Source organism: Meriones unguiculatus, chromosome 8 (assembly GCF_030254825.1).
Source record: "Meriones unguiculatus strain TT.TT164.6M chromosome 8, Bangor_MerUng_6.1, whole genome shotgun sequence".
NCBI classification, from domain to species: domain Eukaryota; kingdom Metazoa; phylum Chordata; class Mammalia; order Rodentia; family Muridae; genus Meriones; species Meriones unguiculatus.
Genome location: NC_083356.1, coordinates 102,085,234 through 102,102,817, shown reverse-complemented (window position 1 = coordinate 102,102,817; position 17,584 = coordinate 102,085,234). Strand labels below are relative to the sequence as shown.

The 17,584-nt window shown below is 39.1% G+C and overlaps 1 protein-coding gene across 4 annotated transcripts in view; it reads left to right on the top strand.

The window, feature by feature from the left end:
- The window catches only part of Fap (fibroblast activation protein alpha), a 71,718-nt gene extending 55,189 nt beyond the window's left edge, over positions 1–16,529 (top strand). For 2 of the 4 annotated variants that reach the window (XM_060390269.1, XM_060390270.1), the window contains 6 exons: positions 3,124–3,178; positions 12,670–12,769; positions 13,807–13,871; positions 14,377–14,449; positions 14,730–14,803; positions 16,176–16,519. In XM_060390269.1, coding sequence (XP_060246252.1) covers positions 3,124–3,178; positions 12,670–12,769; positions 13,807–13,871; positions 14,377–14,449; positions 14,730–14,803; positions 16,176–16,280 — 472 coding nt within the window. In that variant the 3' untranslated portion in view covers positions 16,281–16,519. Of the gene's footprint in view, positions 1–3,123; positions 3,179–12,669; positions 12,770–13,806; positions 13,872–14,376; positions 14,544–14,729; positions 14,804–16,175 lie in introns of all 4 variants that reach the window. The other 2 variants (XR_009593864.1, XM_021637085.2) reach the window with 2 other exon arrangements.
- Positions 16,530–17,584: the final 1,055 nt, after the last annotated feature.

The following is a 17,584-nucleotide window of genomic DNA, read 5'->3' as shown; positions in this document are numbered from 1 at the left end:
AGTGCTCAACAAGAAATGAATTCTTAATTTCCTCTTTTGAATGAAGTAAAAGTACAGATCTGAAGCCCAAGCAAAGGTCTTAATGAAAATTGTTATTTTCGGCATTCAATATATATGACACAGAGCCTTAAATTCTACCTTCTATCAATTTTGCGATAATACCAACGTTTTTTTCTACAATGTGATCTTAAGAGAACATTCCTGATATATGTAGGGCAAGCATACTGTCTCCCATGTGCCCAGCCACTTAAGATACATGTCAGATTTTAATACATGCCTCATACCACATTCTGTACAGCACGGTACAACATGGAGTCCTTGCTTCAATGCATTTACAATCTGATGACCAATGGCCTGCCCTGTAAGGGGATAGGACTACTCTTCAGTGGAGGTTTAGCAAGCCCCTCAGTGAACACAGAGTGGCTGTGTGACCCATTCAGGCAACAGTGGAGAGAGTTCCTAGACCGGCCTTGGCTTTGTTCAAACTCTGTTACATGAATATGTAAAAGAAACCTTATAACCCAGTCCTTCACAAAAGGAAAAACTAAAAAGGAGAGAATAATAGTGATCTCAAGAATGACTCAACTCTCTTACTCTTAAAGAAGTGTTTTAGGAATCACACACGCACACACACACACATACACACACACACACACACACACACACACACACACACGAATCAGACACCAAAAGCCTGACCCAAGTAACTGGGTTTGTAACCCTTTGGCTGTCACTCTCAAATCACCCCTGAAGTGAAACTGCTTTCTTTGAATCTCTTATAAAATTTGCTGCAGGTGAATTTTCTAGATGTATGCAGGAAACCATATATACGTCTTTGAAGCTGCAGTAAATACTACTCAAGCCAAGACAATAAATTTAAGCAAAGTGAAAAATGGAGGAAGAACAGACCAATATCACATCACAGCTTGTCTATGCATGAGAATGCTTGTAAGGAGACAGATGGTAGTGAGTTCACAAGCACTGGTGACAAGGGAACGTGATTGCTTTAGGCTTCTTGGAAAATGCCACATATAAGACAATCATAAAGTTTCAGAGATTATAGGGCCAACTCCATTCATTTGGAGAATATTCGGTGTTGCTGATATTCTCCTAGTCTTCATCTTATGCGATTTAAGGGGGAATGGTAAAGAATTATAGGAGAAAAAATATATATTATTACACTTAAAGTGTCAAAAATATTTCTCAAATAGTATAATTGATCACTAGGATTCAAGATAACCATAGCCAAGAGTCACTTTTTGGGGGGAAAAAAAACACTTCTAAGATTAGAAAAACATCTTGTTCATGTCTTACTTACTATGACTGTGCTGTTTAAACCATGTTCTCAATAGTTTCTGATAACCTTCCAGGAAGCTTTTCAGATTTTGGGGGCGAAATTTATAGAGCCTTGTTGATCTCGAAAGGCTCGTATTATCTAGCTAACCTTTAACCTAGTCCCGTCACGTTAAGTGTTAATGTTTCATTTCCACGTTAACCACTGCGCTGTCATATCCTGTAAATGTCATCCTTTCAGAATAAACCTAGCAAGGGCGCAGATGAGAATTTCCTGTACGCAGGCATCACCTGTTGTTTGCTCTGTGCCCCAGATGCACGGCCGTGTTATTGTTAGCTTCTGGGAGATCATAAAATCATGACTGATTTTATGGCTCAGAACTGTCTCCCAACACCAGCCGCGAGCGTGACTGTCTCTTAAGCAGAAAGTGAGCCTTCTCATCCCCCATCTTGATTCTGGGATGTGTGAGAGAATGGCAGCAGGGGCCACCTTTCGTGCACATCCGCTCGCCTTCCCTTGATCAGCCTCCACACAGGTAGCCATTTTCCATTCGCTCCTCCGTTTCTTCCCAGTACACTCAGTGTCCTTCAGAATTCGTGTCGGGTAAGCTGTGACTAACGGGGCCTCTTCCCATCTGTTTGTCCCGGGCATTTGCCCAACTCCTCAATGCGTCAGAACGTGCATGCTGAGTCGATGCGATGAGAGAAATTGTTGCTATAAAATCCCTTTAAGTAACTCTGTGGAGCTGGCAAAAAAAGGGCTCAGAGGTAGAGCACAAGCGTGGTATACCTAAGGACCGAGGGTCAATCCCCTACACAACAAAAAGGAAGAAACTCCATTATTCCACTAACAACAACAACAGCAAAGCAAAAACAAACAAACAAACAAACAAAAAAAGCACTTGTCTTCTATTTCCGGACAACTGATGAAAAAGGCATAAACAGAAACCAGAGGCCGCACAACTGTGTTTTCTGGGATTGTATCTTTTTCGGTCCCTCCCTTCCATCTGCCTCCTGTGGAGTTCTCTGGGGCCCACTTCTTTTCATCACCCCCATTTTTTTCTTATCTTGCTTTTGTATCTCTGTGAAGTTTTCTCAAGACTCTCAACTCATTCCCCAAATAAGTCCTGTTTTCTCTAGAATACTGCAGAGTCGAGGTACAAATGAACGGCAAACATTGCTTTCTTTGCATTACCATGGAGGCTTCCCACAAGTTTTAAAGGTTGTTTTTTTTATAGTCCATTATTCCGGAGAAAAAGATTGTTCAAAGCATTTTGGAAATGTGGTGGAACCAAGCAAATCATTTCACCATTTTAAAGGATACATATAATTGCCCATACCAGAGTAATTTGGGGGCTCCTATTTAAGAACAGCAAAGATAGATTTTTTTCTTTGAATAGGACTTAAAGTCAAAATGATGGTTATCTACAACAACGAATAAGGTGATACAAATTTAATAAGGATTGAAACAGCAATGAAACAGAAATCCTTTCCAAGATTTGGAAATTTGGTACATCTCTGTGGAGCCATTGTATGCTAATGAGGCTATCTGAGGACATGCTTTGATAACTCACAATATTTACACACCGGGCCTGAGGACACTGGGATCACGAAGGGTGAAGAATTGAGCCTGAGATGATCCTTTTAATCCTCTTCAGAAAAAGCGATGATATTATTTTAACTATTTGTGAATGCATCCTCATTATGCACGTGTTTAAACAAAGACATGAAGCGCTTCTATTAAATCTTTGGATTAAATATGCTTGTGTAATGAAGTAAATGTCATGTGTACACAATTAAAATTCTAAAAATTTGTTTCTTTTACTTTAGAAAATTCATAGAAATGGGTTTCATTGATGAAAAGAGAATAGCCATATGGGGCTGGGTGAGTTGTTTTATGAGTTCTTTGCCTGTTATTTGATTTGGTAATCCTCGTTTTCAAAAGTGTTCCCTTAGAAGGTTTTTTTTTTTTTTTCATGAAATGTCAGTGTTGCAACATAATTTAATCTGTCAATAGAAACAGTCAATTTGGATAGTATCAGCTTTAAAGTAGTGGTTTTAAGCATTTGTTCCTTTTTCTAATCTAATTTCTTCTTTGTATACAGCAAATGAACTCATAATTGACACTTTTACTTAATTTTTAATACTAAATTATAGCATGCTGAACTGAACTATGCCCATCAAAGGTTTGATTGTCTCGCTGATTTAATATTTATTTCATGTTTCATATTTCATTTTTCATAAAAATCTGAGCTAAGGTTTGAAATGATAGGAACTTTTGGTGTATAAATTGCTTAGTCTCTAGCCCAGTGGAATATTATCACAGCTGCTAGGTATTTTCCTCTTTGGGGACAATCAAATTCTCCCCGTAGACTCAATGGAAATAGGTGCTAATTTGAAAACAAGCATTATTTAGCTCCCTGGCTATTGGTCATGAAGATGACACTCCCCCACATGTCAAGACTGATTGTGGGCAGTGAAATTAATGGACATGCTAAAGGAATATTGGAAAGAGTTTAAGTTTGCTCGTTATAAATTATGACAATTACCTCTCAAAGAAGTTTCTCTGCTTCACTTTTTGGTCTGAATTTGTACATTTGCAAGTCAATTTGCAACCACTTGTGCTTGGTTTTTTTTTTTTTTTTTTTTTTTTTTTTTGGGGGGGGGGCTGTTTTCCCTGAGAGAGGCCTGTACAAGATGGAGGAATGAATTTCTAGGACCGAGCTGAACTCCTAGTTCAGTGACCAGATGAAGGCTGTTAAGAATTTGGAAAAGGTGGTTGTTTCAAGTCATTTGGTCCTTCTCAAAACTATCAAGCGTTAAGTCTCTAAACAGAGTGGGATTCAAATGGGTAGAAATTAGTGAATTTTTTTTTGAGTGAAATATTTTTATAGGGGAATATTTCAGAGAAGACCTTTCCATTTTTGTGAAATTTCTAAAGTAAAATCTTTGACAGAGTCTCATTTTAAGCACACCGTCTATAATCATTAACATTTTGCTTAGAGCTGTGCTTTACTTTTGCTGTAGATTCTGAGCAACCACAAACTAGAACTTGGCATTTCATTTCTTGAACATAGTTGGGGATTAGTTTGGTAGAGGATCTTCTATGTGGGATTACCTGAAAATCCACTCATCACCCACCAGTGAATCCATATCAGCCCCAACTCCTTCAATAAGAGACTCTTACCATATCTGATCATGTAAATGCCATCAGAGGAAACAGTCTATTAGCCTCCCTGCACTGCTGACTCTCTCACATGGCAGTGATCATGAAGTAGACAGTAGAGCATGTTTGAAAGATAAAAGCAAAAAAGAAAAAAAAGAAAAAAGAAAAAATGTTGGTTGGAGGAAACAAGGTACAATAGATATAATGCTATGCTTTTTTTTTCTGTTGTATTGGTTCTTCAAGTTTTTGAGATTCAATTCTTAGTAATCCGTATGTCTGATCTCTGACTTATCCATTTTCCTTCACCCTTGAGAATTATCATCTCAATTAGATCCCATGTTAAACAATTTATTTTATTATTTCAGACATAGTCTCAGCATCTCAGATCACCTCTCAACTACCTGTATATCTGAGGAGGATCTGGAACTTCTGGTCTTCCTGACTCCACCTCCCGAATTTTGGGATGACAAACATGCAATACTTTCCCCAATTTTTCATATTAGCATTCTAAGTTGGTCTTCATGCAAGCAAAGCAAGCACTATACAAGAAGAGCCACATCCCTAGCCCTCACGCTAGATTCAGAAACAGGAAGAAAAGTGGTTAATTGTGGATGTGAGAGCTAAGAGAGCCACCATTAAAAAAAAAAAACTTTATAAGTAGTATTATTATTTATTACAATTTATTCACTTTGTATCCCAGTTATAGCCCCTTCCCTCATCTCTTCCCAGTCCCAGCCTCCCTCTCTCCCTCTTTCCCCACCCATAACCCTCCCATAATCCACTGATAGGGGAGGTCCTCCTCCCCTACTATCTGTCCTACTATAAGGTCTCATCTGTCTGTATCCTCTTTCTCTATGGCCAACTAAGGCCACCCCTTTAAGGGGAGGTGATCAAAGAGCAGGCAACTGAGTTTATGCAAGTGACTGCCCCTGCTCCCCTTACTAGGGAAACCCCATGGAGACTGAGCTGCTCATTGGCTACATCTGAGCAGGGGATCTAAGTTCTCTCCACGCATGATCCTTGGTTGATTCATCAGTCTCTGCAGGGGACCCAGGCTCAGTTGTTTTTTTGTTTGTTTGTTTGTTTTTGTTGTTGTTGTTGTTTTGTTTTGTTTTTTTTCTCTGTTGGTCTTCCTGTGGATCTTCTGTCACCTCCAGGTCTTTCTATCTCCCCCTTCTTTCATAAGATTCCCTGCACTCTGCCCAAAGTTTGGCTATGAGTCTCAGCATCTGCTTTGATACCCTGCTGGGGGCAGAGGCCATCTGTGGTAGGCTCCTGTCCTGTTCCCTGTCTTCTTTCTCTTCTGATGTCCACCTCGTTTGCCTTTCTGAATGAGGATGAAGCATCTTCCCTGGGGTCCTCCTTGTTGGTTAGCTTCCAGATGTCCCTCAACAGAGGAATGCATATAGAAAGTGTGGTACATTTACACAATGGAATACTATTCAGCAATTAAAAACAAGGAAATCATGAAATTCGCAGGAAAATGGATGGAACTAGAAAATATCATCCTGAGTGAGGTATCCCAGAAGCAGAAAGACATGCATGATTGATATATATTCACTTATAAGTAGATATTAGCCATATAATATAGGACAAACATATTAAAATCTATAGTCCTAAAGAGATGTTATTTTTGATAGGCGGTAACAGCTTAGTAAATGGGCATTCCACGTTTATCCTGGTCTTGATAAAGCAAAGGAACGTGTATGAGTTGGTCAAGAATATATAAAAATTTGAAAGTCTAAGGAATCATGAAGAAATGTTTGGAGATGTGTCTGGAGAAGTAAGCAATCAGATACAAGGACTTATTGGGCTACACAAAAGAGAGTATAGGTAGCTTTTTGTATTCTGTGCCTCTGTGACCATCACAGTCTGTAAGTGCTTTTTTTATTTTTTTTAACTTTTATTAATTACACTGTATTCACTTTGTATCCCCCGATAAACCTCCCCTCCTCCCCTTCTAATCCTACCTTCCCACCCCTTCTTCAGCATGCCCCTCCCCAACTCCACTGATGGAGGAGGTCCCCTCTCCTTCCTTCTGATCTTAGTCTATCAGATCTCATCAGGAGTGGCTGCATTGTCATCTTCTGTGGTCTGGTAAGGCTGCTCCTCCCTCGGGGGAGGTGATCAAAGAGTATGTCTCTGAGTGTGTCCTTAACCCATCAATACTCTGTAGGTGATTGGAGCTAACTCTGAGGTTTCAAAGATGATAATGGTTGCAAAATTTGGACACTTGCATCTACTTTTCCTCTGAGTCTTATATTTCAGTTGCTTTCCAGTCATCTATCACTCAGGAGACAAGTTACAAGGGCCTCAACTTTTAATTTACTCAAAACTAACCTTATTATGGGCTACCTTAAAGCAAGTCTTCATCATCTCTGAAGATCTCTTCATCTACTGAGTCATCCAAATTAGAAAGCTCAGAAGAGTTTCTTCCTACCTTTAACCTTCCCAGAGCCCAACATTCTGTTGATTAGTGAAATTTTTTCCACTTCAACCAACTAAGTAGCTATGATCATCCCCGATGATCTTGTTTAATCTGAGTTTCTTCATGAGTCATTAGGCCAGAACTTCTCAAATGTTAGGTGTATATCCATCACCCAACAGCTTATTAAGACACAGTTCCCAGGTCCTTACCACCAGAGTCTGTTAAGGCTCAGAGTTGGCATTTCTGATTAGAGTCCAGGTAATGCTGATGCTTTTGCTCTATGATCTCAATTTGGGTAGTTTCTAATTAAATTATTTTATTTGCTTCTTAACTGTCCTTTTTAATGGGCCTCAAAATCTCCAATGTTGTTTAAAATGGTCTCATTTTTTGTTTTGTTTTGTTTTGTTTTCTTTGACAATTTATGTATGTATACGATGAACTTTGGTCATTTTTCACCCTTCATTATCATCTCTCATCCCCCTCTCATTCCAAAACGTTTTCCCAACAAGTCCACTTCACATTTGTATGACTTTTTTGACCCACTGATTTTTGTTAAGATTTTTTTCATGAGCATGAATAAAGGGCAAGTATTTACTAGGATAGCACAGGCATTATTTCAGTGGCTGCACTCCTCCCCCAGAAACTGTTAACTGCCAATCATCCCTTAGAGGGTAAGGTTTCATGAACTTCTCTCCATGAATGATGAAAGTTTGATAGAGCCAATCCTGGGCAGATCTTGTTCAGGTTAACCACAGTTGCTGTGAGACCATGAGTATAAAGTCCTTGTCAGGAACTTATCCCCATCCTTGGTCTCTTACATCTTTCCATCGTCTCATCCAGTCTGCAGTGTTCCCTGAGCCCTGAAGGAAGTGATGATATAAATGTCTCTGTGTAGGGCCAATCATGTACTTGATCTTATTCTCAAGACTTGCTATGAAACTCCACATTACCTGCTGCCCACTGCAAAAGTAAGCTTCGATGACAAGGCGTGAAAAATGGTGCTAATTTGTGGGCATAAACATCATTTTTAAAATGAAGTCAGATACCATGTCCATTCAGCAAGACAACAGTAGTCGAATTCATAGTATTAGTAGTGATCTTCCGAGCCACATTCTCTTCTTGAGCAGTCCCAGAGTGTGGAATGGGCCGCAAATCAAATCAGAAGGTTGTTAGTTAATTCTATCCCATAATAGTCATTCCTCTATTGTACCAGGGGTACATATTACCTGGCAGGTCATTGTTATAGTGAAACACAATTTTAATTAATTAATTATTCTCTTACACAATACATTCCAACAGCAGTTTTTCCTCCCTACACTCCTCCCAGACACCCCTACTTTCACCCTCTCCCCCAGATCCACTCCTCCATTATTTCTCTTCAGAAAAGAACAGGCCTCCCAGACATATCAGCAGAACATGCCATAACAAGATGCAATAAGACCAGGCACAAACCCTCATCTCAAGGCTAGATGAGGCAACCCAGGAGGAGGAAGAGGGTCCCAAGAGCAGACAAAGAATCAAAAATACCCCCATTCCCACTGTTAGGAATACCACAAAAACACCAACCTAACAACCATAACATATATGAAGGGGACCTAGCACAGACCCACTCAGGCTCCATGATTGCTGTGAAACACAATTTTTAATGTGGTGTTTTTCTACTGACATATTCTGTAGGGTCTCACAGCGCTCACAATGTAAAATGACGAATGCATATCCTTGCGTGCAAGGCCCTCAGCAACCTTGCTTCTGGTATCTTTTCAGTCTTGCTTCTCCCAAATCTTATGAGCAGCCAAACTATGGTTGCGCTTTGCTGTTTCTATGATTTTATAAACTTCCTAACAACACTTCCATGTTCTTCCGTTACTCACCCTTTCCTCCCTTTAAAATGGAGAGTTGACTGCTCCTGATGATCCAGCTCAATGGGACAGTCTTTGTGTTGTTTTCACTATTTGTACTCTTCTTAATAGGAGTTGGCATGCCTTATTGGTCGGTTTTATTTCCACAATCATTTAGGCTCTTTAAGAGAATGGATTGTATCTTCTTTTTTTTTTTCACAGCCTTTTTCCTCAAATGTTTAGCAAAACATGTCAAGGATCTCTGATATTGCCTAAACTGAATTTTATTTTATACCTTAATGGTCTCTCAAAACTTGTCCCATTCGTATCAGGAGATTTTTTTTTTCAGGAAAATATTCTATGGTCTAACAGTTTATAAAATATACATTTATTTAAGATAGCTCATTTAGGCCCCATGAAAGACAAAGAAAGAAACTGTTGATTATTTTTTGTTGTTGTTTAACTCAAAAAGTATTTTATTTCAAGTATTTTATTCTTCCTCTTTCTACAAACACATATCAACAGTAGTTTTTTTTTAAATATATCTATGAGAAGAGCTGATGACAGTAATAATACCATTGTGTTGGTGTTGTAGAAAGATAATGTCATAGGATAGAAGGTGGTCTGAAGATAGAGAGGAGGCTAGAGACAGACTGCAAGGGCCTGCGGTTATCCAGGGAAGCAGGCAAAGGGAAGAGGCCATGGCATTACTTACAGGTGAGTGAGTCAGAACCTATTGGAGACTGGAGACGTGCAGGAGGATAACAGTAAGAATGATCATAACAGCTGTTAATGTTCCACATCAGGAAAGAAAGTATTTTTCCCCTGGGTAACATTAAGTAGTTCTGCAGCCTGGTAAATAGGTCATGGCCAACCCAACAAATACTGTTTACAAATGGCTTGTCAATAAGTTTCAAATCCTACATTTTCTTCCAAGATACGGATTTTTTTAAAGGAGCTAGGGGTATTTTTAACACTACTTTCCATTAACTGGATCATATAACCAAAGGTTTATAGCCTTCATTTTAGGCAGTTGCTAAGTGTCTGTTATGTCTCTATCATGCTGTTTAAGACATGCCTGTTCATTACAATGAGTCCTAATGGGAATGATTTTGCCCTTGGGTCATTTGGCAAAACTTAAGAGACCTTTTATGTTTCTACTCTAGAGAAAGACTATTAGTATGTGGAACAAAAAGCCAGAGAGAGGATTAAATGTTCAACACTGCTCAAGAAAGCCTATAATATCAGTATGTTAAAATCTCGAAAGCAATTATTCTTACTGTTCAGGAACAGGGAGAGGTTTGCACAAACTATTAGAGAGAGAAGCTACATGTGCAGGCTTTGCTTTGTTAGTGTAGACCTAGCCAGGTGGCGTTGAATAAGCATCAGTTCATTATTTAATCTTAGTTCCTTTCTCTTGCAGTGACTAATTATAAGCAATTTGAATTGCTATGTGAGAATGATGTAAATGTAGAATGAATACACTTCTAATGAGAGACCATGTTAAACTATCTTATTTCTGCCAAAAGGAGTTGCCCTGGTGTGGAGAAACAGGAAATGTCATGGGTTGCTGAGACGGGCCTTCTGGGTTTGAGCCCCAACAAGGTTTTTATAGATTCCACAGCCATTGTAGGAGCTTCAGCTTCTCCATTATAAAACACACCAACGATTTCTTTCCTTGATCACTGTGGGGATTACAGGAAAGAACAGTGGAATTATGTATTCAGTAAATATGCATTTTGTGCCTCCTGCATATCAGGCCATATTCTCAGTGTTGGGAATAGAGCTGTATGCTATACAAATGAAAAACTCTATTCATTAAGTTGGAGAATAGTGAGAGAGGAAGATAAGTACAATACAAAATGTCAAGAGATGGTAAGGAATATTTAAAAATGCAAAATAAAATAAGAAAGGAGGAAAGTAAAGGGCTAGTATAATTGCACGGTTTGAAACTAGGAGGGTGTGGAGGATCTTTGGAAGTGACATTTGAGTTAAGACCTGAAGAAGAGAGAAGGAGGCATGAGGAGAGGTGCTTTCTGGGGAAAGAGCTATGCAGGTGGAAAGCCACTGCGTTTGTAAAGGTCCTAAAGCCAGATCTTGTCTCCAGAGTCCAGAGAACAACAAGAGATCCAAGGAACAAAATGGAAGAGGGGAGAGGAAAGCATGGCAGGGGGTAGAGATGGGGGCTGGACGAGGCAGATGGAGTGGAACCATACTGAGCATCGCAGTGAACTCTTCAGCCAGACAAAGTGTTAGCTAGTTATTGTTGGTGGTAGTAGGTAAAATGTCCCAATGTGTAGGATAGCTTAACTAAGAGCGGCCATACCCCTGTTTTAAAATTCTGTGCCCTTCCAGGAATGATTTCAAAGGCATCCTTCATTTAAACGAAATGGCAAGGCATCTAAGTGCAAAGGACACAATTCTAGAATTCTCTTGGCCAATCTGCTCTGTGGGCTCTTTTCTTTCTGCAGCCTCCCACTCTGCCTAGAAAGCCCAACTCATGAGGGAGCAAGAAAAAGTCAGTGCGGGTTTTTTTTTTTTCTCCCCCTCTTCATTTCTACAATAGGAACAGCTTTTCCAAGATGCCTGGGAATTTAAAGTCTAACCTTCTCCAGCTATGTCACGGATGCAGGATGATTTTGCTATTGTTAATTCCTAGACAATATTTGTGTTCTCTCTGAAAACAGAAAAAAATACATATATTTAAACACCGTGCTGTAATCTAATCCCTGAGCTGGTACATATTAATAACGTTTGAGGTTTTGAACACCAATATTTGGGAAGGTTTTAATATGTGCTAAAAATTTCAGTGTCACATCATGCTGTTCTCTGCTCTGTAACATGGCGAGCAGAGGCCATACCAAACGGTGTTACTTTCGTAAATACTGTCTTCCAATAAAATCATGAACAATGAAGGTTTACTCTGCTCTCATTTGAAATTGAAATTAAAGAGGGAGGAAACCCTTTCCATCTAGGAACGGTTCTTGCTGTCCTACTAATTAAAGCAAATTATTTTCATAAGTGAAATTTTGAATCATATAGAGAATTTCACTTACCAAAGTGATTTCCAAACCCAAATGTTCCTTCTGCTTTTAAAATATATTTTCCCCTATTAAAACCTAGTTTAGTTCTCCTCCAAATATAATAAAAAGAGGCCACAGTATAATTGGAGTAGCCTATTTTGTTCTGTGTTTTGCAGCCAAAGGCCCTCAATAAAATTCCCCAGAGATGGAAACATAAAGCCATAAACTACTTAGAAGATTCTTGGCTTGCTTGCTTAATTCAACAAGATTCTTAGTTAGTCTCCCACCCCTTGTAGTTCCTGGGTTAAGAATGGACCCTCTTGCCTCTCTCTGCTCTTCTTTTCTCTTCCTCTTCCCCCCACACCTCCCATCCCTCCCTAAAGACACAATAGCTTTCCTTTTTGGGGGGCTGCCATGTCAGAATTCCTCAAAACTTCTTGTTTAACTCAGGGTAACACACAGCACACAACTCCAGCCGTGTCCCATTAACAAAATAGATAAAAACTGTAGCAGAAATTCTACCTCACAGGCCTTTTCTGAATGTCAGAAAGTATCTTACATTTCCGAAACAATTCCCCTCTTCTGTGCATCTCTTTCAAGTAGACTCTGTTTGTTTTGTTTTCTAACAAAAGCCTGGTTAGAAAGATGAAAGAGAGAAAAGAGTTTTGTGTTTTCATAGAAACCCTGTGATTGTATTTACCTCCTAAACTTTGCCTGCCCTGTTTTCAGGGAGTCTGCTATGGTCAGGTCATTGATGGTTTCCTGATTTAAAGAGATAAAGTTACTAGTAGAGCTTGGCTGCAAGGTGCATGGTAGGCTTTAAATTTACTCTATCCATGGTATTGTGAGGAGAATCACTCTGAAAACACAGAGGCGCTTCTGAGCATGTGCTGGGCCTGACCAATCAAAATGTCTCTACAGTCTTATGGAGGTTATGTTTCATCCCTGGCCCTTGCATCTGGAACTGGTCTTTTCAAATGTGGAATAGCGGTGGCTCCGGTCTCCAGCTGGGAATATTACGGTATGGAAATACTTCATAAATGTTGTTGTGAAAACATTTGACGTATAATTACTCATTATTATCATGCTGCAACCACCTTTAGTGGTTAGTAAGAGAAAGAACTCTTTGGAATTCCTATATATCTTATTTTCTCCCAGAAACCTTGAGCCCTTGTTGAAAAAAAAAATCTTTAACATTAGAGCTAACTCTATTTTTGAAGGCATGTAACTCCAGCAATGATGACTTTTAAGCACATCTTTTGCAAAGTCAAGCTGGAGCCAAGGAATTTACCTTCACACTAGAGTATAGAGCACAGAATCTTTACTCACAAATCAGAGGATAGATAGATAGATAGATAGATAGATAGATAGATAGATAGATAGATAGATAGATAGATAGATAGATAGATAGATATACATATATATGGAATTATATTAGATATAAATTGGGAAACATCCCTGTGTGCTCCTGTTTTCATGATTAAGCTCAATGTAAAATGCTTATTTGCAAGGAACTCTAATAGTTGCAAAAAAAAATAGCTTTTGCTATATTCTCTTTTTCACACTGGGGTAAAAATTAGACATTCATGTCTTACAGGGAATCTTTATTCAGAAAGGTATGTGTTTGTGTATTTTGATATGTGTATGAAGTTGAGGCGAGCAAATCTGGGAGACACATTTTCATCCCAGATGAAACAAGACACTAGTGAAAAGACCAGAGGTGGTGGATTTTGCAGTTTATTTTAAAATATAATGAGGCTGTTCCCATCTCAATGTTCCCCAAGGAGAGTAAGTGAAAAGCTTAAAAGCAGCCTGAGAAAGGAAATGCTTAGATACTCATGTTTCCATAATGCTTCTGCATTGTTTCTCAAGCTTCACTGAAGTGAGCTGCAGAAACGGCACCTTTATCGAGGCCAACCATGATATCAAGTGAAACAAAAGCAGACCCCAGCGTCTGCACATGGGAGACTGGGCCACAATTACTAATGTAGGAGTTATGTAAGATAGTGAAATGACATGTATAAAATGGAAATGACACAGTCTTATGTATTTTTACAGCATCTATCTACTCAGAGAGATTCATGGGCCTCCCAACAAAGGATGATAATCTTGCGCACTATAAGGTAAGCATTTTCCCATTGTATCTAGGTCACTAGTTTATTTCCAATGTGTTAAGTCATTTTGAAACAGTGATTCCAAGTTCGCAGGTTCAGTTCTGGATTTCCAGGCAAGAATTATGATCTTTTGTTAACTGCAAAGCATCACTAGAAAGAAATTGTACTCTTTGGGGATTCTATTCTTTCACCACCTTCCTTTCCTTTCCGTAACCTCCCTTTTCTCATCTCTCCTCCCCACCCCCAATGCCTACACAGCTTGAGCGGGCGTCATTTATGCCTAAGGTCTCACTCATATGTAACATATGACACATAAGCTTTCAGTTTTCCAAACTAAGAATCAGATGGAAGCAATGCAAATGATGATGAAAATGTGTTGCTCTGACTCTTAAATATTTATCAACCAAAGCAATACATAATTTCAGTATTGGTGCGAAGTCCATCGCACAATGATTTAGCTAGTTTTCTATTAGAACTTGCAGCAACTAAAATGTTAATTTTTCTCCTTTTCCAGAATTCGACGGTGATGGCAAGAGCAGAATATTTCAGAAATGTAGACTATCTTCTCATCCACGGAACAGCAGATGGTGAGGTTCAAGCAAGACTCTTACACATAAAAATACTGAGCCAGCATCACTTTGTTTAAGAAACACTAAGCATCTTCCTCTGCCTGTGCTCAGGGTCAGTACCTAAGAGTCAGGGACATTTCCATATTTGAGCGTGATCACTCGCTACTGACAATGTCAAATGCATGACTGGATAATTGTTGGTGTTCTTTTCCAGGCAGTACATTGTCACTCTAGGCTCTCTGGTATTTAGCAGCGCTTTAACTCTCTCTCTCTCTCTCTTGCTCTCTCTTTGTTGCAGATAATGTGCACTTTCAGAACTCAGCACAGATTGCTAAAGCGTTGGTTAACGCACAAGTGGATTTCCAGGCGATGGTACATTATTCTGTTTTACCCTTGTTCATGGCCTTTGACCACCCAGCTAAGAGAAAGGGGTCTTGAAAATATATATTGTCTAGTCATTTATTTAGTAAAACATGAAAACATAGCTATAGAGAGGAAAGAGCAGAGAGTTAGTAATTGACACTTGGAATTTTTCTGAAGCCGCTCAAGGACGGAAAATAAGCCAAACTACTATGAGTTTCATATAAAATAAGGTAATTTACAAGATGAAACAGCCCAAATATCTAATGGTTCTGCAGTCCTGGGTACGTAAATGTAGGCACATGCTCAGAGTCCCTACAGAACCTAGGAGCCTCAGAACAGCTATAAGGTTCTGTTCATTTGGTAAGAAGCAATTGCAAAATGTTCCCAGAATCTCAGTGCTGTCCTGAGTTCCTGCAGGCCCATTCAGAGTCAGAGAATCAGTCCCTCTGTGTGTGCTCAGTGCCTGGCACATGCATTCCAGGTTGCAAGAATAATGTGAAATAGGATTAGAGGAAGCAATAAGACCAAGAGTGGAAGCAGTCATTGGTAGCTACATTGTCCCCACTTCAAAAAAATTATTTTCTGAATTGCTTGTACTGGTCAGGACTCGTAGAAGAGAGTCCCCCAGCTTTTAGAAATTTGGATATTTTTAAATGTGATATACAAGAAGTGAGATGAGTTTTTTTTTTTAATGGCTGTTGTTTACTGTGACTTCCTAAAAGAAATTCAGCTCAGTAAATTTATAGCCATTATAGCCATTTCATGACCCTTGTCTCTCTTATACAACAAAGACAATAATCTCACTTGAATCTCTCCAACAATAAAGTTTAAAGTTAGCTTATCTTATTTTTCTTTTACAACAATGTCTTAAAGTCCTTTAAAAGATATTTATGGTTATATGTGATATACTACATGGTCAATTTTTCTGAAACAGAGGAGAAATAGATTTCCAGGCCAAAGCCTCATGGAATTTTTAAGCTACCACAGTCCTAGAAAAAATAAATAAACACAATGCTTCTGCTTTTGACATCAAAAACTCAGTGCCTGAGAACCAAAGTAACAGACCTAATCCACCAGTTCTGGGACCTATGGCTCTTGATTCTAACCTCCAGGCTACTGGCCAAGAGAACGGCTTGCCTTCTGGAATCTAAAGCCTACAGTTACAGACTGTACAACAATGGTGAATATTAACAAGAAAACAAGAACTCTACTCTTCTCTCTCCAAATGATCACATGCAAACAATCTATTCAAGGGTTATTAAATGAATCTTAAAAAAAAAATACTAGGAAACTTGGCATGATTTTAGAGCACAAGAAAGCCAATGCTAGGTGTGTTTTCTGGCTCCAGAAATAAAACGTACTTCTTTCCTTTGTGTTGCAGTGGTACTCTGACCAGAACCATGGCATATCATCCAAGCACTCCCTGAACCACTTATATACCCACATGACCCACTTCCTCAAGCAATGCTTTGTCCTATCAGACTGAAGCAACTTAGGTATGAGCATGTAGCACAGTCTGAGGGCTTCGTGTGGATGAGCTGGATCATGAATGCTGTAAAGGCCGCTAAAAGTCTAGGAGGGCTCAGAAGTTCAGGCTCAGTGTTGTTTACATTTTCTTATGCTCTGTAAAAAAAAAAAAAAAAGATAAAAGGGGAGCCATGCATCTCGCTTTGGACACATCGCTTTATCGCCTGTTCATTTTGTGGGGGGAAATAAAGTCCAAGGTTCTGGTTATGTAAACTTGTGTGTGCACACTCATTTCAGTCTCTATGTCCTGCTCTGGGCTATGTTTCTTTAGAAAAAAAAAAGAAATGAATGACACAGAGGAGGATAAACTGGATGTGGTTTGGGGTTTCTGTAATGAGCACCTCAAATACTGGGACAAACAGCACAGAGTACAGGAAGGCACAGTTCAGACCATGCAATGAATTAAGTCTGAGATATCTGCTCTTTGTACTGTTCCTCCAAGAAAATGGTCAACTTTAATTCCAGAGATTTCTCCAGCATTTCCACATGTGTTAAGTAAGGATAAAGTCAGACTTTTGAATTCAGGCTCTGTTTAAAAAGAGAAATACATTAAATCTGGAAGTGATATTACTTCAAATCTCTGTAGAATTAGTAAAAACAAAATTTAAAAACTCCTAAAAAAAAAAAAAAAGAAGCTCTGCCTCAGATTACTAAATTAAACTAACAAAAATGAAGTGGACAACAATATCTAAAGGAGAAAATTTTACATATGTTAGGTCTTCCTGGAGTTTAACACTCTAAAGTTCATTTCAACGAATAGAAAGCTACAATGCCTATCATCAATTAGAAACTTTGGGCAGTTTGCCAACCTTGTGGCTACCACAGAATTTTAAAAAGAGCCACACCAGGACTCCAGAAGATACACAGGAATGAATTTGGAAGCAAACACCAAGCCACTGTCTAGAGAGCATTTCGTTATTGTTCTGGACTTTCCTGGGTACCCCACCCTCATCCCAAACTTAATTCTTCCTTCTAATTACAAGGTTCCGTGTTTCAAAGCCTCCTCTCATTTCGACAGCCAGAAAAACCCATCAAAGCAAGGAATAGGTTCTTGAAGGTCATAGATCACAGTCTTTTTACGTTTTTAACACACTTCTCAACCCCAAATTCTTCCTACTATGGTTTGAAATGTCCTTCTCACTCTGGCCAGACAGCTTCACCTCCCATAGCTTTAAGGCTACTGAGTAGCTGGGGAATCTGGAAGGCACCTTTACAGACCCTGAAGGCTGATTCTCACCTTTCAAAGTGGCTGATGTCCTGAGC